This window comes from Empidonax traillii, unplaced genomic scaffold, assembly GCF_003031625.1.
Source record: "Empidonax traillii isolate 1590-97213 ecotype Southwest subspecies unplaced genomic scaffold, ASM303162v1 scaffold335:size599443, whole genome shotgun sequence".
NCBI classification, from domain to species: Eukaryota; Metazoa; Chordata; class Aves; order Passeriformes; family Tyrannidae; genus Empidonax; species Empidonax traillii.
Window position 1 is genome coordinate 10481 of NW_020955528.1, and position 19217 is coordinate 29697.

The following is a 19217-nucleotide window of genomic DNA, read 5'->3' on the forward strand; positions in this document are numbered from 1 at the left end:
TCTCCAGGACACCCTGGGGACCAACGGCCTATGCCAGTGGGTCAGGGCCAGCTGGGGCAGTGGCTCAACTCACGGGGCCAGCCTTCTGTTCGTTGTTAGCCAGGGCTGAAAGAGAGCGGCTGCTGACGGGGAAGGAAGGCCAAAGGAGGTGAAGTCCCTGCCCTCATCCCGCTTCCAGCCAGGTGGGACTGTGTGTGCCTGGAGGCAGAGAGCAGGCACCCGGGCTGGGCTGCTGCTTTTGTGCCCTTTTGGGTTATTTTTCATTGGTGTTTTGTTCTGTGCCAGCAGGCAGCAAGGTGGGGTTAAGGAATGGGAACATCCCATGGTCACTTCTCTTGGCAAGTGGTGCCAGGCCCAGGAGCAGTGCCGGGGGTGGGGGTGCCCTGGGATGGGGGGTCACTGAGCAGCGTGTCCATGCGGGGAGAGGGAAGAGGAGGGTGAAGAAATCGTTGGTGAGGTCAGGGAGAGCCCACAGAACTGTGAGAACGTCACCCGGGAGGCAGCGGCAGCGAGGGGGAGCCAGTCTGGGTCCCGATTCCTGGATCCCCGATTCCCGGATCCCCCATTCCCGGATGCCCCATTCCCGGGTCCCCCATTCCCGGGTCCCCCATTCCCGGATGCCCCATTCCCGGATCCCCCATTCCCGGATCCCCCATTCCCGGGTCCCCCATTCCCGGGTCCCCCATTCCCGGGTCCCCCATTCCCGGGTCCCCCATTCCCGGATCCCCCATTCCCGGGTCCCCCATTCCCGGATCCCCCATTCCCGGGTCCCCCATTCCCGGATCCCCCATTCCCGTGTCCCCATCGCCGTGTCCCGGCCGCGGGAGCGCGCTCCGCGCGTGCCCAGCAGCGCTCGCGCAGGGGCGTGTCCCAGCGCGCCCGGCCCCGCCCCGGCGGCGCGTGCCCCTCTCGGCTCCCATGGTGCCCCGCGCGCGCGTGGATTTTAAATCCTCGGGCCAATGGGGAGCGGCCGCGCGCGGTAACGGCCCGGGGGTTTGAATCGGGGCCGTCCGGCACCGGCACCCACCGACCCGACCGGCCGAGCCCGGCACCGGCATCGACCCACCGGGACACAGCCCAGCCCGGCCGGCCACCCCCTGACCCGACACACCGGCACGGAGCTGAGCCCGGGATCGGCACCCACCGATCAGGACAGAGCTGAACCGAGCTCGGCACCGGCCGACCGGATCGAGCTGAGCCCGGGATCGGCACCCACCGACCGGATCGAGCTGAGCCCGGGATCGGCACCCACCGACCCCACACCGACTGAGCCGAGCCCGGCCCCGGGACCCGCCGCTGCTCCGGCCCCGAGCTGTGCCCGCACCCGCCGCTCCCCGGCACCGGGACCCGCCGGTGTTCCGGGACTCGCCACTCCTCCGACATCCAGCGGAGCCCGGCCCGGGCCCCTCCGCTGCTCCGGCCCCGGCACAGCCCCCCCGCAGCCCGGCAGCCCCGCACGCCATGAGCGCGGCGGGCGGGAAGGCGGCGCGGCCGGCGGCGCTGGCGGAGCCGCCCCGCACGGACACGGCCCGGGCGGCGGCGGCGGGAGGGAAGGAGGTGCCCAAGGTGCTCGTGGACCCGCGCACCCGGCGCAGCTTCGTGCGCGGGCGGTTCCTGGGCAAGGGCGGCTTCGCGCGGTGCTACGAGCTGGCCGAGGCCGAGAGCCGGGAGGTGTTCGCGGGGAAGGTGGTGCCCAAGTCGCTGCTGGTGAAGCCGCATCAGAAGGAGAAGATGTCCATGGAGATCGCCATCCACCGAAGCCTCTCCCATCGCCACGTCGTCGGCTTCCAGGGCTTCTTCGAGGACGCTGACTTTGTCTACGTCGTGCTGGAGCTCTGCCGCCGCAGGGTGAGGGGCCGGGGCTCGGGTGGGTGGTGGGCACCCTCGGGTATGGACCGTCCCCTTCCCCCTGTCCTCCGGCACTGACCCCATCCCGTGTCACCGCCCCGGCACTGACTGAGCGTCCCCCGCAGTCGCTGCTGGAGCTGCACAAGCGGCGGAAGGCGCTGAGCGAGCCCGAGGTGAGGTACTACCTGCGCCAGACCATCCTGGGATGCCAGTACCTGCACAGCCACCGCGTCATCCACCGCGACCTCAAACTAGGCAACCTGTTCCTCAGCGACGACATGGAGGTGAAGATCGGTAAGTGCCCAGGACGGGATGTGTCGGGGACCCTAGCCCTGGGACCAGCTGGCCAGATCGTCTCCGGTCACATCCTCCACCTTCCCATCTCCCCAGGTGACTTTGGCCTGGCCACCAAGGTCGAATACGATGGTGAACGCAAGAAGACCCTGTGTGGGACCCCCAACTATATCGCCCCAGAGGTGCTGGGCAAGAAGGGTCACAGCTTTGAGGTGGACATCTGGTCCATTGGCTGCATCATGTGAGTTTAAAAAATACCTTTGCAAGGTCGAGGGGGTGGGTGGTCCCTGTGGTCCTGATCTTCTTGACCCACCCGAGCTTTGGTGTGAGCCAAAGCTCCAGGTCACAGTCCCTGGAGCTCCTGGCTGAGCCCGGCTGCCAACCAGAACCTGGCCTTGCCTGTGCTCTGATGTGCTGGGGTGTGTGTCTGTGGGCAGATAGGCTGCTCAGCATGACTGTCTCAGGGCATTTCCCAAAGGCATTTCCCATTCTTAACTGGAACTTCTCCCACAGGGTGCTAGATCCCAGTGTCCCTTTCCAGGGGGAAAGGGAAGCACAAGTACAAGTAGCTGTACAAGCACAGTACAAGTAGCTGTCAGCACTGCTGAGTGTCCAGTGCCGAGTGTGTTCCCTCTGCAAGGAGAGCGCTCAGGTGTACTTAGAAGAGGGTCACTTCCACACAGGATCTTGAGTCTCTTTTATAAAACTGATGCCCTTTTGTCCGGGAATGCCCAGGTACACTCTGCTGGTGGGGAAACCTCCCTTTGAGACTTCTTGTCTAAAGGAAACGTACCTCCGGATCAAGAAGAACGAGTACACCATTCCTAAGGTACGGTGCTCCCCGTGGAGGATCCGTTCAGCTCACAGCAGTTCCCTGTCAGCCTCCTGCTGCACCCCCTGTGTCTGGCACTCGGTGGGCTCTCATGGAACAGGGCAGTGGCTGTTATTGCTGGGTGGGGATGGTTCAGTCTGTGGTGAACCTGTAAGGGTTCCTCCTGAGGAGCCAGCTGGTCTCTGCCCCCCGATACAGCAAAAATCTGAGCTGGGCAGTTGGCACATGAGGGTGAATGGACATAAGCAAGTCCACGAGGTTTGGGCCAGGTTCCCAGTTCAACCCTCTGCTGTTGAGTTGCTCTTGGTCAAGTCAGTTGACTTTGGGCTGTTAGGAGACAGCTCTGTGTGCTGCCCAGTTCTGCTTCCCCAGGCTTGTGTCCTGTTTGCCTGATGCAGCACTGGAGCTCTGCTCCAAGCAGAACTTCCCTGGGTTGTGAATCCAGTTGGTCTGTCTCTAGTGCACGTTGCCCCCTCGTCCCTGTCTCTAAACTCCACCTGTCCCCCAGCACATCAACCCCGTGGCTGCCAACCTCATCCAGAAGATGCTGAGGTCGGACCCTGCCACGCGCCCGACCATCGACGAGCTGCTGAACGACGAGTTCTTCACCTCGGGCTACATCCCCAGCCGCCTGCCCACCAGCTGCCTCACGGTCGCACCCCGGTTCTCCATCGCTCCCAGCGGGATGGAGCTTGGGCGGAAGCCGCTGACGGCGCTCAACAAAGGTGAGTGCTGGTGCCCACGTGCAGCTGGGCTGCAGCTCTGGGCAGAGCCTGCCTGGCCCCCAGCAGCATCCAGAACCTTTGGTGTGGTGCTCCCTCCCGCCATCTCCCGCTTCTCATGGAAACTCAGAGCATTTTGTGGGTGAGGGGGCTCTCCTTGCTCCGCCTGGGAACAAAGTAGAGAGGAAGTACAGCAATAGCTGTAGCTCTGTGACGATGGGCACAAAGGTGCACGTGAAGTTCTGCCGGAACGTGAGGAAGAACTTCTTTCCTGTGCAGGTGACACACACTAGAACAGGTTGCCCAGAGAGGGTGTGGAGTCTCCCTCACTGGAGATATTCCAGAACCATCTGGACACAATCCTGTGCCGTGTGCTCTGGGATGATCCTGCTTGAACAGGGAGATGGGACCCGATGCCCCACTGTGGTCCTTTCCAACCTGACCTGTTCTGCATGTAAGGTGTTGCCTTTACCTGGGGTGGGGTATAAATCTGATGCCTTTGGAAACCTCTCCCTGGCCACAGCCTCACACTCTCCTTTCTCCTGGCCCAGGACTGGACAGCCCTGCACTGGAGAACTTGCCGGACAAGGAGGAAGCAGCGGGGCTGCGGGAGGTGGGAGATGCTATCACCTGCCACCTGGCTGACATGTTGCAGCAGCTGACAGCAGTCAATGCAGCCAAGCCCTCTGAGAGGGTGGCTGTGAGACAAGGTGAGCCTGGGGCAGCCCATGGGCTTTGTGGGGTGCACAGCCTGTGGAAAATGTCTCCTAACAAGCTTCTTTCTTCTTGCAGAAGAAGCTGAGGACCCAGCCTGCATTCCCATCTTCTGGGTTAGCAAATGGGTGGACTACTCAGATAAATATGGACTAGGTAAATACTGTGGGACAAATGCTTTCCTGATGTCTGCAGGGGCTGGGGAAAGCCTGGATTTGGTCTTTAATCACCATGTTCCTGTGCTGTGTCCAAGACCACTGCCAGGGATGTCACCAAATACCCAGGGAATCCCCTGGGGGATACAGCCATCTGCCTTTGTATTTCCCACGGCTGGTGGTCCCCTGAGTTTGCAAGCCTCACAGGGTCCCTTTTGGGCAGGTTACCAGCTGTGTGACAACAGTGTCGGGGTTCTCTTCAACGACTCCACTCGCCTCATCATGTACAATGACGGGGACAACCTGCAGTACATTGAGCAGAACAGCACCGAGTCCTACTTCACTGTGAGGTCCTACCCCTCCAATCTGAACAAGAAGGTCAGTCCTGGGGAAGGTCAGCCCTGGCTGGGGAGTGGTGAGACTCCTGCCAGCCTTGGGCTTTGGTGGCAGGGTGGGTTCTAGGGAGGAACATCTCAAACTGCGGGTCACCTGGCACCCTTCAGGCGTCTTCTGGCTGGTGACACATGGCCCCAGGGACAGACACTAGCAGCTCTGTTTGTCTCTGCTGTCTGAGGCTCATTTATAAGCAGTTTTACAGAAATAAGTGCTTGCTTGACTTGTGTGTACTGAAGTGTTCAGCAAAGTGAGGCTGAAGTGGTCTGAATTAACTTTGAGGATTTGCACAAGTTTGTGCAGCAGCACCTCAAGCTGGGAAGGATGTAAGGAGGCTCTGGGACTGTGAGTGGGGTCACCCTCAGCCCCTCACAGCCCATCCCATCTGCAGATAACACTACTGAAGTACTTCAGGAACTACATGAGTGAGCACCTGCTGAAGGCAGGGGCCAACATCACACCACGAGAGGGGGATGAGCTGGCCCGCCTGCCCTACCTCTGCACCTGGTTCCGGACCCGCAGCGCCATCATCCTGCACCTCAGCAACGGCACCGTGCAGATCAACTTCTTCCAGGTGAGGCCCTTCCCAGGGCTGTGGCTCCAGCTGCTCAGGGACTCTGGCTGCGTGTGGTGCTCCTGGGAAGGCAGCAGGAGGTGATAACCCGAGCCAAGGCTTTGCCCAGGGAGCTGAGCACGGGGAGGCTCCTCGCTCCTAGTGCTGCTACTTGAGACTCCCCCCACCCAGCTGTGCCTCACTCCTGGAGGGGCCAAGCTCTCGAGCAGCAGGGAGGCTGCTGCAGTCAGTGCTGAGCTGGCTGGGCCCCTTTGCTGCACTCTGAAGGGATTCTGCAGCAGGGCCCTGTCCCCATGCTGTGGGTGTGGCTGGGGTGGCACATCCACAGGAAATGCTATCCCCAAGCAGCACAGTGCTCAGGGTGATGACTGCATGTTCTCTTCCCCCCAGGACCACACCAAGGTCATCCTGTGCCCTCTCATGGCTGCTGTCACGTACATAGATGAGAAACGGGACTTCCGCACGTACAAGCTGAGCCTGATCGAGGAGCACGGCTGCTGCAGGGAGCTGGCCAGCCGGCTGCGCTACGCCCGCACCATGGTGGAGAAGCTGCTCAGCTCCAAGTCTGGCTCGGGCCGCCTGAAGCCCTCTGCTTAGACCTTGTTCTTGCTGGACTCAGCATCTGTGCCAAACCGCTCAGCTGTGGAGGGAGAGGTCTGGGAGCTTCCCTCCTGTGGCACAGCTGGGCTCCCACTCTTGGATACAGGCTCATTGCCACAAGGAAGCCCCTGTTGCTGTGGGAACGATGTTGATCCCTCTGACTGATGCCCAAAGGTTTCTTGATCCCCACTCCTAATGGAGTGTGTTTTTTAACTCCCTACCTAGTCTGTTTTTCTAACTTCCCAAGGCCAAAAGCCTGGCTCCAAACCAGCCCTCTTGTTTGAGGCACCTGGGCCTGCTCTCAAGAGAGCAGAGCGTGGGGAGAGCGGAGCTGTCACGGGAGGTGTCCGTACGTGGCAGAACTCGTGCCTTGGGCTTCGGTTCCTCTTGTAGAAGCTCAGGTAGGGTATGGAACATGCCCAGGGTGAGACCGAGCAGTTGGCCTTTTAATACTGAAGCTACATGAAACCTCAACTTTTGTATATTGCATAACTTGATTAAAGATTGTTTGCTGCAGCATCCAGCCTGTCACAGTTCCCTTTAGTTCGCTGGCTTCCCCTCTGACTGAGAGCCATCCTCCTATCCTAACTTATGCCTGGGGCTGGGCGTGCCTCTCTGCTCCCCTTGACAAGGAGCAAGAGGGAAACTGGCAGAGGGTGATGGGAAGTGGGGAACGGAGTAAGTGGTTCTGGGAGATGGTCCTGGGATCAAAGAAAGGGGTGTGAGTTTAATTCTCCAGTGTTGGGGAACCTTCCCCTTTCCCAGACGCTTGGCTCTATTTTACCACATGGTTACTAATTATGACTACAGCCTCAGCAGAAGTCATCCTGCAGGACCCCAGTGACCTCCAGGTGTTCCCCCCACTGCTCCCTGCCAGCACCCACAGCTGCTCTCAGGCCCATTTATCTTTAAGCAGGACAAGCTTTTTAGTTTTAATTTTTTATAACATTTTGTATAAATATATTCTGAGTAGAAACCAGGTACAAACCCTGTTACCTGTGTAACAAAATCCCACATCCCAGCACCCAGAGGAATCAGACTGTACAAAACTATTGCTGTTCCACAGAGGAACTTTGCCACAGGGCTTCGTGTGCCTGTGCACCCAGTCGATGCTGGCGGCTGGCTCAGAGGGAACGTGCCCATGGGCATGCCATGAACCAGAGCACCCATGGGACTTGGGCCTGGGGCAGCAGAAGAGGCTGGGGAGCTTCAGGCATAGCCCTGTTTGAGGGAAGGAATCCCTAGGGACAAGGGAGTTCCCTGCTTTGTGCCCAGAGACAGCTGCTCCCAAACTGCTGTGTGACCTGCTCAGGGGCTCAGGCCTGGCAGAGGTACAGGCTGATGGGGGCTGAAAGGGAGACAACCTTGTTCTCAGCCCAGCTGAGATTCAAACCTTCATTCAGGGGGCTGTGCCCCCAAAGTGCCACAGGGCTGTGCCCTTGCAAGCCTGAATACAACAGGCAAGTCCCAGTTGGGTGTGGCTGCTCAGCACTGCCTGGCCGAGCACAGCCCACAGTGGGGCTGAGGGCTCAGCTCCAGTGTCAAGACTGGGGTACTGGTCCTGGTCACAGCTCAAACAGCTGTGTTCCCAGGCACATGGCACAGGAGAATGCCCTGGACAAAGCTTGCTGATCCCTGGTGCACATCCCACCGGGACCAGTGCAGCCTGAGGGCCTCACTGTGCCAGGGCATCGCTGCCACTGCCCTTGGGAAAACACAACGTGCGTTTTCCTCCTTCTCCAAGCACGGAGTCCACCCCAGAGAGGTCTTTGTTCTCTGACCCAAGTGCCTTCAGGCCCCTGAGTCTGACTGTGAGTGTTTGCAAAGGTGGCTGCCCAGAAGGTCCCTCTTGGGCTCAGGAGACCCCAGGCAAAAGCACAGTGCTGCCCCGTGCCCACCTCTTCACACTGTGCTGATGGCAGCCCCCGTATCTGGGCACCTCTCTGGCCCTGGGGAAGGGCAGAAGGACTCCAAGAGCCCCCAGGGCTGCGGGCACGGGCAGGGAGGAGCGGCCGCAGCAGCCTCACAGTGCCGTCCTGGGTGTCCCCCTCAGGCGCCGTCACCCCGCAGCCCCTGGCAGTAGTAGGGGTGGAAGATGCGCTCGTGGGCGCAGACCCGCATGGCCCCGTGCGTGTGCAGCAGCAGCCGCGGGAAGCGCGAGGTGAAGTACTGCACGAAGCCCTCGGGGACAGAGCCCAGCGCTGCCTGCACCTCGGCTGGCAGCTCGTGGTAGTGGTGCTTCTGCAGGAGAGAGGGTGAGGTCAGAGAGGGCATCGGCAGCGGGGCTGGCAGGGGCAGGGCAGCAGGGGGGCCGTACCTTGTTCCTCATGGCCCGCAGCAGGTCACGCACCGACCCCCCCTTGTAGGTGCGGAACTTCCTTAGGTCTGTGAGAGCAGAAGAGACACTGAGCAGGGTGGGACACAGCTGGGGCAATGGGCTGCCACAGCCCTGTAGTGCCAGCACCACCCCCAGGTGCAGCAAACCCCAGCTTGGCTCTGCTCTCCCAGAGAAGGGATGGCACCTTTACCTGCCCTGGTTTTCAGCTCCTGGCCATGAGCAGGTGCCTCCTGGCCAGTAAAAGGTAGTCTACTACCTGCCTACTCCCAGTCCCTATCTGCTTCACCAGACCCAGGGGCAAGCCTGGCCTCCCCATGCTCACCCATCTGCAGTGGGAGGGAGATGTGCATCCTCCAGTTGGTCCTCACCACTGCCCGAGCCCCTGATTCCAGGGCCGACACGATGGGACCCTCAGCCGGCTCCTTCTCCACGCGGTCGCTGACGTCCTGCGTGCCCAAGAGCAGGGATGGGGTGGGTATGACACTGCCCTCACCCCACAGAGACCCGACAACCCCCCCACCCCTTCCAAAAGTAGCTCAGAATGAGTACATTGACCTATACACAGCCATTCCCAGCAAGTTTTTCGGAGCACACCTGTGTTCGCTGCCAGTGGGACAGCACAGGCTCACCTGGAAGAACTGCAGCTGCTTCTCCTGACTCCAGAAAAAGGGATGCACAAGGACCACAGGGGCCGATGGCCGGCGCTGGGGTTCAGGGCTGATCATTGCCACTATCAGCTCCCTCGCCACAAGCTTGTCTGGTGGTGAAACAACACAGCAGAGAAATCAACCTCCCGCCAGGACCAGGAGCTGCACCTCAGCCCGGAGCTTCCCCACGGGGCCACGCCACCGGGAAAGGCTCTCAGCTGGGAGGGGTCTCACCGTGAGCCTCCTCTTGCAGGCAGTTCAGCTGGTAGGAGCCTGCCAGGATGTTGGCCTGGCGCCGCAGGCTGTCCCCAAAGGGGTGCTGCCCCCCCGACACCACGTAGTAGAAGACACAGCCAGCTGAGAAAATGTCCACGGCGCTGGTCTGCAAAACACGGCAGGAGATGAGACCTTCAGGCAAAGGCTAAGGAAAGCTTTCACCTCTCAGTTTTCCATCCTTTTATGTGGACCATTGGCTGCAGAGCTGCTGAAAAACACGTTGCGTGGGAGTCCCATTACGCTGGATCCCTGTCAGGGAAGGGACTTTCAGAGACACAGCCAGAATTCAGGACTCCATAGCCTGACAGACACACTGGGGCTGCTGGTGTCCCACCGGCTGGGCAAACAGACCCCAGCCCGAGGTTATGGGAAGCTGCCAGCCCCAGCAGGCACCAGTACAGCAGCTGCTTCCAGCAGGAATGGGATTCCCAGCACTGAACGGAGGAGCAGAAGCGTGACCTTGGCAGCAACCTACAGACTCTCCAACCTCCCCACTCTGAATTTCTGAGGACAGGAGCCCAATGGGACACCCTGTGAACATAGCTGGGCACTGTCTCCTGAGGACAGGGTCACTGGGGCAGCCACTGACTGGGGTAGCCCTGGCAAGCAGCAGAGTGCCCGTGCCCGGGCTGGCTCGGGCTCATAGAGCTCTTGTCTTAATTGTGCACCCCAGCAGCATGCCCCGAGGCCACCGCCAGTGTGGAGACACTGCCACAACAGCCCCAAGGAGCACCCAGGGCAGGGGCAGCAATGGCTCACTGACAGGGTTCTCCTTCGGGGCCTCCTGCAGCACCTCGGGCGCGATCCAGCCCTCAGTGCCAGGGATACCAGAGTGGAGACTGAAGCTCTGTCGTCCCCCCTGAAGCTTCTTGCAGAGGCCGAAGTCTGAGATGACAGCGCGGATCTGCCCGTGGCGATTTGGGGCAGAGATGAGGATGTTACAGGGCTTCAGGTCACGGTGGACTGGAAGAGAAAGTGAGTGGTGTCACCTGGCAGGGCTGGAGCAAACAGGGCTCTGCCAGTGCCCTGCATGCTGCCAGCCCCAACAGCCCCTAAACAAACCCCACAGCCTCCGCTAAGGATGGGATGCAGAGGGCCCTGCTGGCCTTACCGATGCTGAGGGAGTGGAGATGGGCCAGCCCCGACATGGTCTGACGCAGCAGGGACACTGGGTCCAGCCCCCGGCGGTTGAAGCTGGGGCTCTCCACATACTGGAACCACACAAAGAGAGAGAGAGAGAGGAACTGAGTCTGATTTACTGGGCAAAGGCAAGGCTGCCTGGGAGAGAGACCCCTCCTCAGGCTGACAGCAAGGAATGGAGACCAGCCTGTATGGAGGCTGTTTGTGCCCAAGGCTTTTGTTTCCAGGGCTCCCAGTGGGCCCCAGCAGCAGCCCCATGTCCAGGGCAGGCAGGGGGGCTGGGCTCACCTCCTGCAGTGTGGCAGAGCAGAGCTCGATGGCGATGTAGTGGAACTGCCTGTCCTTCTCCGTGCAGAAGTAGCGGACAACGTGGGGGTGCTCGTCCGACTCGCGGAGCAGCTGCACCTCCCGGTCGAGCAGATGGACACACTCGGGCAGGAGCCTCTTCACGGCCACATTCCGTCCCTCGAACTGCCCCCTGTGCAGAGAGCCCTCAGCGTGTCCACGTGTGGCCCCCGGCCAGAGCAGAGCCCAGTGCTGCTGCCCCATGCCCAGTGCCTGGTTACTGAGACAGCTCTGGCACAGGTGTGATGAGGATCAGAAGGAAGGGAAGGTAGCAGCTTGTTCTCAAAAGTCCCTGAACCAGCAGCCACCATGTTGGGCAACAGCCACTTTGGTTCTGCCCCTGTGGCTCCCAAGGAGAATGGGAGCAGAATGAGGGCAGGCACTCGGTGTCACCCACCTGAAGACAAAAGTTCCTCCAGCTCCATGGCCCAGAACATCCTTGGGGTTAAAAGAAACTTTCCCAACTACAACCAGGTCTGGCTCTGCATCTGCAAGGGAAGAAAAGACAGCCATCCTTCAGCCTCCAAGCATTAGTTCTGTGTGGAGGACAACTAGTTCTTTATCCATCTGGCCATTTCTTGGGCCCTACTCTTATGTAGCCCATATTTATCCAGCAGCAGGACCAGCACCTCCTCCCATCCCAGCTGAGCTGCAGCCCTCTCATCTGTGGGTGTCCTGCTCCTGTTCTGGGTGAATGCATTTCCAGACAGACAGCCCCCACACCCTGCCCATTCCCCCTGCACCCACCTGCAGCAACCTCTGGGACAGCCGAGCCCAGGCTGACCATCCCATTTGCCGGGTCCTCCGGGCAGGCTGAGAGGCTGGAGCTCTGTGAGAGCTCTGATGTGCTTCCCTGGCTCAGCTTCCCAGGCCCTGAGGGAACACCCTCCCCGGACACCCTGCCTGGGAGCAGCATCTCCTGCTGCTGCTGCAGGAGCTGGATCTGCTCCTCCAGCTGTTGCTGCTGCGTCACGTGCTGCTGCTGCAGTTTCTGGAACACAAACGATGGGAATGCTCTGCTCCATGCCCAGATTGAGCTGGGGCATTGGCAGGGCTTGGCACAGCAGTGTGGGCTCCACTGTCCCTCACCCTCCACCGCCACCATCACTCACCACGAGCAGGAGGAGCAGGACTCCTGCACCCAGCAGAGCTGTGCCAACACCAGCCATCACCAGGTCCCAGGTGCCCTCGGGATACACCTCCACCTGCTCCCCTGGTGCGGGGTCTGGCTGGAGCTGCCCCTCGCCGCGGACCACCGGCTCCTCCGGGCTGCTCGGGGCCAGAAACTGCAACACATGCCCAGGGCTGGGTGACACCAGGGGGACAGACTGCAGGGCACTCATGTCTGGGACTCCCTCCCTGTCCTACCCCACACTAAGCAGCCCAGACCCTTCAGTGACCCAGCACCCTTCACTGCTCACATCATCAAACACAGTCCTGGCAGGAGGAGCCCTGGGAATGATGGTTTCCGTGGTCTTCCTCAGGTTCTCTGGGAAGGCTCGCAGCATCGTGGTGTGTACCACGGGAGGCAGCTCATGGTGCCCTGTGGCAGGAGGGGAACAACCATCAGTTTGCTCCTGGTCACAGCACCTGTCCCTCACCTCCACAGTGCCATGGGCACACCAGCAGCCCCGGCCCTCCTGGAGAATGGGGGACACTTCTGATGGGACCCCCAACATGGGTAATGGTGAGCCCTGCTTCAAAGGGTCCCTGCTCACCCCTGGGTGGGGGTGTCCAGTGGCCCTTCCTGGGGAGGGGAGAAGGATAGGCTGAAACAAGTGTCAAGCCAGAGTCACTGCAGCCCCTAAGGTGACTCACAGCCTCAGTCCCATTCACCCTGCTGGACAGAGCAGGTTGGGCTGTGCCCCCAAAGCACACCAGCAGCTCAGGTTGCCCCCCAGGCACTCTCCTGGAGCAAGGACATGGGGAAGCCCGTGCCCACCGCAGGTCCACACCTATGAGGAGCCACTGGTTGTGCAGCGCGGTGATGCTGCCCTGCGGGTACTTGACGTCGGTGCTGGGCGTGATCTCGCACTCCCCTGACTCTCTCAAGGTCACGTCGTCCGTGGTGGGGCCGTCGATTCTGGCCAGTGTGATGCCCTGGGGCTGCGGATGGCAGCTCATGGGGCAACCGCCGCTGGGTCAGGCACCTGCCGTGCTCACCCCGGGCAGGGACACTCACCACCAGCGCCACGCCGCCGTGCACCAGCGAGGTCAGGGCATAGAAGCTGGTCGCGTGCTTCCCCACGTAGAGTGCTGGCCTGCAGGACAGGGACAAGCATCACCTTCCATCCATCACGGCTCAGGGTGGCCAAGCACCAGGACTGTGAGTGCCACCTTGCAGGAACCACGTACAGCAGCTGGGTCTTGGTGGTGGCAAAGTCCTTGACGGACTGGTAGCTCCACTTGAGGACATGGATGTCCTGCGACTGGAAGGTCAGGTAGCGCAGGGTCTCCATGGCCAGGTTGAGGTGGGGGATGCGGCGCAGGCTGTCCTGGTGCCACACGTAGATGCCGACCACGGGTGAGCCATAGTTCTGTGCCCACAGGACCTCCCCGCTCTCTTTGTCCAGGGTCACCACCAGCCCGTCCCCACTTGAGGCCAAGTGTGCCATTTCTGGGAGAGCAAGAGGGATAGGTCCTGCCTGGTCACCTTTAGTCTTGCCACCAGCCATGGGCTGCTGCCCCTTCTCCCCAGCAACTGGCACAGCTGAGACATGCTGGCCCTGGCATCGTCATCCCAGGGCCCCCCCACAGCCAGGGTCCTGCTGCATTCCTGCTGCAAATGCTGGCTGCCACGGCTCCCACGGCTCCCACAGCTCCCGCAGATCCCACAGATCCCACGGCTCTCACTCACTGTAGTGCTGGGACTCCTCACACAGCGGGGCCGAGTACTCGGAGAAGGTGGCGTTCCAGCGCAGCTCCCGCGACTTGGTGTCGTACATGGTGATGACGTACTCTGGGGACAGGAGCAGGGCAGGAGGTCACCTCCAGAGCCCCATTCCTGGGACCAGGCAGGTGATCAAGGTGCAGGGCTCCCTTACGGGTCCGGCCAATGTAGAGCAGGGGGCTGGATGGGCACAGACCATCCCAGGCCTCTGTTGAGAGGGTGGTCTGCTTCTCCCCTGACTTGGGGTCCACGATGAACCAGGTGTCCTGCTTCTTCCCTGAGAAGGAAAATACCTTTTCTCCGAGTCCCTGCAGCCCTGCCCATCCCTGAGAGCACCTGCTAGGCTCCTGCCCGGTGCCCTCCATGCCTCCTGGGAGCCCCTGGTTGACCCGTCCTCCCCAGGGGCTTCCATACCGGTGTAGAGCACCCCGTCCGAGCTGCGGCACGGTGAGGACTGGACCAGCTCCGGGATGGTGAACGGCAGCTTCTGCAACACGAATGGATGCAGGGTCAGAGCCACCTCCCCCTGCCTGGTGAACCCCAAGGGGACACTGGATGCCACAGCCCCCCAGCCTCACTGACCATCAAGCCTTCTTTGTTCTTTCCTCCCAGGATATATAGGCTGCCATCATTGGGGTCTGGAAGGAATGCCGGCCTGGGAAGGAGGAGACCCTGCCTGTCACTCCAGCAGTTACTGAGGGGGTTGTGTACCCCAGGCGACTCCTGCTCTGCCCACCCTCCCACGGGGATGACACTCACTCTGCCACATACACCGGCACCTGCAGAATGGGATCTGAAACAGAGAGCGAGAGGCGACGTCAGCAGAGCTCTGTGTGTGGGACAGCGCGGCACCGCTGGCTCCCCTGCGTGGCACTGTCCCCCTGCGTGGCACTGTCCCCCTGCATGGCACTGTCATGCAGTCTGTTTGCATTTCAGACCCAGAACAGACACCGATGGCAGATGCTCACCCACATTTGGTCATGCCTGGGGCTGTGCCTGGGGCTGGGGCTGGAGTGTCCCCCAGGGCTGGAAGCACTGCTGGCCCAGAGCCCATCCAGCAAAAGCCAGGCTGGAAGAGCACCCCCAAACCCCAGACAGAGACAAGCTCTGGGAGCCAGGTTGTGAGCAAACCCCCATCTGTGTCACTACTCACCATCCTTCAGCGTCCACTTGATGTCCCCTGTGCTCTTGCTGACGGCATGGAGGTTCCCATCCAGCGTGGAGACAAAGAGCAGTGTTTCTGGGACAGTCACAGCACCACCTTTGAGGCACTATGGCAGACACACCATCCTTGAGAGCTCGGCCAGACTTGGAGATGAGCTCCCAGCCTGGGTCCTCTGTGCAGCTCAGCCCCTGTACCCAGCACCCCACAGAGGTGGGGCAGAGCCCCACAGTCCTTCTGCTCCCCAGCGAGGAGTGACTAGGAGGGAAAAATTTATTTCCTTTCATCAGCATTTTAAATCTGCTCATTCCTCCAGCTCTACCCACACAGGACATCACAGAATCGCATCTGTTGCTGGCTGCTCAGAGGTGCTGTGTGCCATAAACCCCTGGCCCGTGGCCCCAGCACCGGGGCAGCTGCACTTGTGGTGACTGGCACCACCACCACCCGCAGTCCCTGGCTTCTGTAACATCGCTCACATCCCACCAGAGCAGTCCTGGGCTGGAGCAGCCTTCCTCCTCCTCTCCCCAGAGCCAGCTACCCTGGACACCTTTCTAAGGGTGACACGAGCAGCCCAACTGTCAGCTCCTGCCAGAAACAAACGAGTTGGGTGACTTTTCATGCCAGAGACATGATGATTGCTTGGCTAGGCCTTCAGAGCTGCAGGTTTCAGCTACCTGACATTGAGGAAGTAGTTGCAAAGTCTCCTGGGAAAAGGAGCTGCTGCTTCCACGTATGGCACCTGCACAGCGAGGGCCAGCTCAGCCAGTGGTACACACACCAGCCTCACCCCGTTGGCAAACAGGGATCAGCAAACAGCACCGGCACCCACGTGGCTCCGGCACTCCCCGACACCAGGACTCGGCAGCAGCGCCTGAGCTCCTGGCTGCCTGCAGATCCAGTGTGGGAAACTCCAGGACACCCCTTGGACCTCCTTCCCCCCACAGTCCCCTCACTGCTCTGGGAGCCTGAGCTGGCAGAATCCAGCCTGAGGGCCTGGTCAGGCTGTGGAGCAGGAGAGGCTCCAGCCAGTGCCCAGCCAGTGCCCACGTATGAGCACGTGCCCATCTGCAGAGCAGAACCCTGTGGTACCAGACTGGCCGTGGCACGGTGGGGTCAGGAGATTCCTCCAGCTGCAACAACACAGTCAGCAACAGGAGCCAGGTCACCTGGAGCACACGTCAGCTCCCTCTCAGTGCACCTCACGTGAACCTCTCTGTCTCCAGCCTAGTTCTTTTATTTGCCTTTCTTCTTGCCTAATTTTCAGGTAAGGTCAGAGCAAGTTTTCCAGCTCTGACTTTGCCCAGAGGATGTAGTTGGGACAGGTAGGGAAGGGAACTGCTCCCCACTGCCACTCCTCCAGCCCCTGCAGCCACACAGGGCTCTCAGGGACAAGCCAGGCTGGCAGACACGGGGCTCCTGTGGTGCGGCCACCTGGCTGGGGGAAACTGAGATTGCTGGGCCCCCCCAGCTGTCAGTGCTGTCAGGGCTCTGTGCTTCCTTCCTCCTGATGCTCTGTGGTTTCTTCCATCTCTTCTACAAAATGTAGTGTTTTGGTGACAGGGCACTCAAGCAAAGGTCCAGCTGCTCAGCCCGCTCCCCCCACACCACTGTGGGCAGAACTGGGAGCACTGGGTGCCTGGAAGCTGCCACCCTCCCTCTGCTTCCATCCCTGGCTGCCCCAGCGGCCCTTCTGGCCAGCCCCAGACCAAAGTGTGGCTGTCATTCCCATGGGATGTTCCCAGGACCGTGCTTTCCCGAGGCTCCCACCACAGTACCCTGGAGTCTGCAGTGATGCTACTGGGGCCAGAGCTCGTCCGTGAGCTCGGGGACACTCGCTTCCCCCAGGACAGAGGGGGACAGCCCGGCACAGACAGCAACAGGGCGCCAGCATCCGCTGCTTCCTTCACTGGAGCTGCTCTGCCCATGTCATCCAAAGCCACCCTGGCACGCTGCCCTCTCCACTTGAACCACCACCAGCAGCAGGACCTGGATCCGGCTCGGAGGGCACCACCCTGCCAGGCAGCAGCTCCGCGGGCAGGACCAGGCAGGAGGGGGCCGAGGGCGCCCAGGGAAGGGGACTCTGCTCCCGGCAGCAGCCAGGCCCAGGGGTGGGGATGGAGAACAACCTGCGGGGCTCCATCGCACAGCGGCGATGGCCACGGGACCCCCACGCCAGCACCCCGGCCCCTCTGCCCACACCACGCCCGCCCCTCAGTGTGCTGGACTCCGCGCTCAGCGGTGGCACAAGCGGAGCCCGCGCACCCGAGCAGGGGATGTCCCTGCCCGCACTGTCACACCCGGCGAACACGAACACTCGTGTGTCGGAGCCCTCCCGCAGGACACGCGGGGCACAGCGAGCACAGGCACCCGCGCAGGAACCACCGCACTGTCCCCCTCGATCTTCCCTCCGCACTGTACCTCCCCTCACACAGCACTGTCCCTCCCCGCACTGTCCCCCTCACAGCATTGCCCCTCACACAGCACTGTCCCTCCTCGCACTGTCCCCCTCCCAGCACTGTCGCCCCCCGGGCACGGTCCCTCCCCACACCGTTTCCCCCCTCACAGCACTGTCGCCCCCCGGGCGCTGTCCCTCCCCCGAGCCCCCTCAGCTCCCGGCGAGGCCGTACCTGTGCCGGGGGCGGCGGCAGGAGCGGCAGGAGCAGCGGCAGGAGCAGCGGCAGGAGCCCCCGGAGCCCCCGGAGCGGTGGCGCGGCTGGGCCGCCCATGTCCCGGCCAGGCCTGGCCGGGCCGCGCCGTCTCCGTGAGTCAGCGGGGCCGGGGCGGGTCCCGGACGCGGCTTCCGCCCCCCCCGCGCTCCGGGACACCCCGGGCCCCCTCCCCGTCCCCACCGCGGTTCCCGAGCGTTGTCGGGCCAGGAGGAGCCGCCCCCGCGATCAGCGCACACCCCCCGCATCCCTGCACCGGTCACATCCCGGGCACCGAGCCGGGAAAAATTCCTCTCCCCGGTAACGAGGGGCAGCCCCTGCAGCCCTGCCCGGCGGTTCGCCCTCACACTCAGACCCGCTTCAGCCCAGCCCCAGCGCCCTGTGCCCTGTGCCGGGAGCTCTGCCCGAGGGACAGCGGGGGGATTCCCCCCCCGTGAACTCGGTATTGAACCCTGGACACTAAACCGAGCGGGAACGTGCCCCCTGGTACGCTGGGAGAACGACAGAGCAGATTTGGGATTTATCTGTGTGGTGCCTCTCCTGAACTGTCTCAGCGCTGGGGGGACAGGAGGTGCCTAAAGCCGTTCAGACAAAGGTGAGGCTGCTGAGAGCCCAGCACGGGGTCTGCCCCACAGCACCTTTGGGGGCTGCTAAACGGGACTGTGACACCGCAGCCAGGGCTGGGCCAGCCCCGCAGGACCAGGACAAGGTTGGTGTAAAAGGAAATTAAAGTCTGGCTTTGGGCAGGGGGTGGAGAGGGACCATCCTGTAACTCACAGCCTATGTGTGCGTGGTGGCACAGGGCAGCAGCACCTAAATCCACACCCACAGTTCCAATGTGACACCCAGCACTGGATCCCCTGAATTTCTGCCTGTGTCCCTCTCCCGGCAAAGAAACTCATGACAAACCCTTTGCTCGCAGCTGTTCATGCAGGAAGAAGCAGCTCGGTACATACAGAATATGGAAACACTCAAAAAAATATTTAATTATCAAACTTTAATTCATAAGACTAATCTTACAGAATAAAACACAAGGATAACCAATCAAGGTTACACTTAAAAAATCCAGCAGTGCAAATCTAAGACTAAATATTTGCCATCTCCCCCCTCCCCCTGAAATAGGCAATAGATTATTTAAAAATACCATAATACATGGTACTCACATATTCCATTTAAAATAAATCTGCAGTGGACACAAGTATCTAAGACTTTTTTTTAATATAAAACCAAAGAATGAATTGCTTTGAGTATGAATAAGACAGAGTGAATTTCCATGAGTCACAAAGGTGAATCCTTGGCTAAAAGGTAAAATGGCCACATTTCATACAAGACTTATTACGGCTTTCCTGGTCCCCTCCTCCCCCCCCAGTGACAAGGACATTAATTAACAAAACAAGATACCAACAGCCTCATCCTAACAGGTGGGGAGAGGCTGGAGTACAGAACTGAGGGTGAAAACGGCTCCACTGGAAAAACCAAGTTACAGAGGAAGAAAAGTAATCAAAGGAAAGGAAGTCTGGAAACAAGCCCTGTGGTGTGGGCACAGCAAGGACGGGAGCAGGGAGTGCTGTGCCCGTGCCAGTGGCACTGGTGAGGCCAGGGACCATGGCTGTTGGGC

At 60.9% G+C, this 19217-nt stretch overlaps 2 protein-coding genes across 2 annotated transcripts; one reads left to right on the forward strand and one right to left on the reverse strand.

Annotated features, from left to right (window-relative positions):
• The first annotated feature begins 1229 nt into the window (after positions 1-1229).
• Positions 1230-6653, forward strand: PLK1 (polo like kinase 1). The gene is made up of 10 exons (XM_027891963.1): positions 1230-1848; positions 1974-2142; positions 2239-2383; positions 2878-2971; positions 3483-3699; positions 4248-4406; positions 4489-4566; positions 4789-4943; positions 5350-5532; positions 5923-6653. Exons 1-10 carry the CDS (start codon positions 1462-1464, stop codon positions 6127-6129), a joined length of 1794 nt encoding a protein of 597 aa, XP_027747764.1. The 5' UTR covers positions 1230-1461; the 3' UTR covers positions 6130-6653.
• Positions 6654-7052: 399 nt separating this feature from the next.
• Positions 7053-17669, reverse strand: ERN2 (endoplasmic reticulum to nucleus signaling 2). The gene is made up of 22 exons (XM_027891946.1): positions 17561-17669; positions 14922-15039; positions 14528-14561; positions 14351-14423; positions 14183-14255; positions 13923-14045; positions 13736-13837; positions 13234-13495; positions 13061-13139; positions 12834-12984; positions 12300-12421; positions 11991-12164; positions 11626-11869; positions 11276-11366; positions 10822-11011; positions 10505-10604; positions 10157-10356; positions 9352-9499; positions 9100-9227; positions 8793-8916; positions 8450-8517; positions 7053-8373 (listed from the first exon to the last, which is right to left on the reverse strand). Exons 1-22 carry the CDS (start codon positions 17657-17659, stop codon positions 8182-8184), a joined length of 2895 nt encoding a protein of 964 aa, XP_027747747.1. The 5' UTR covers positions 17660-17669; the 3' UTR covers positions 7053-8181.
• Between the last annotated feature and the right edge of the window lie 1548 nt (positions 17670-19217).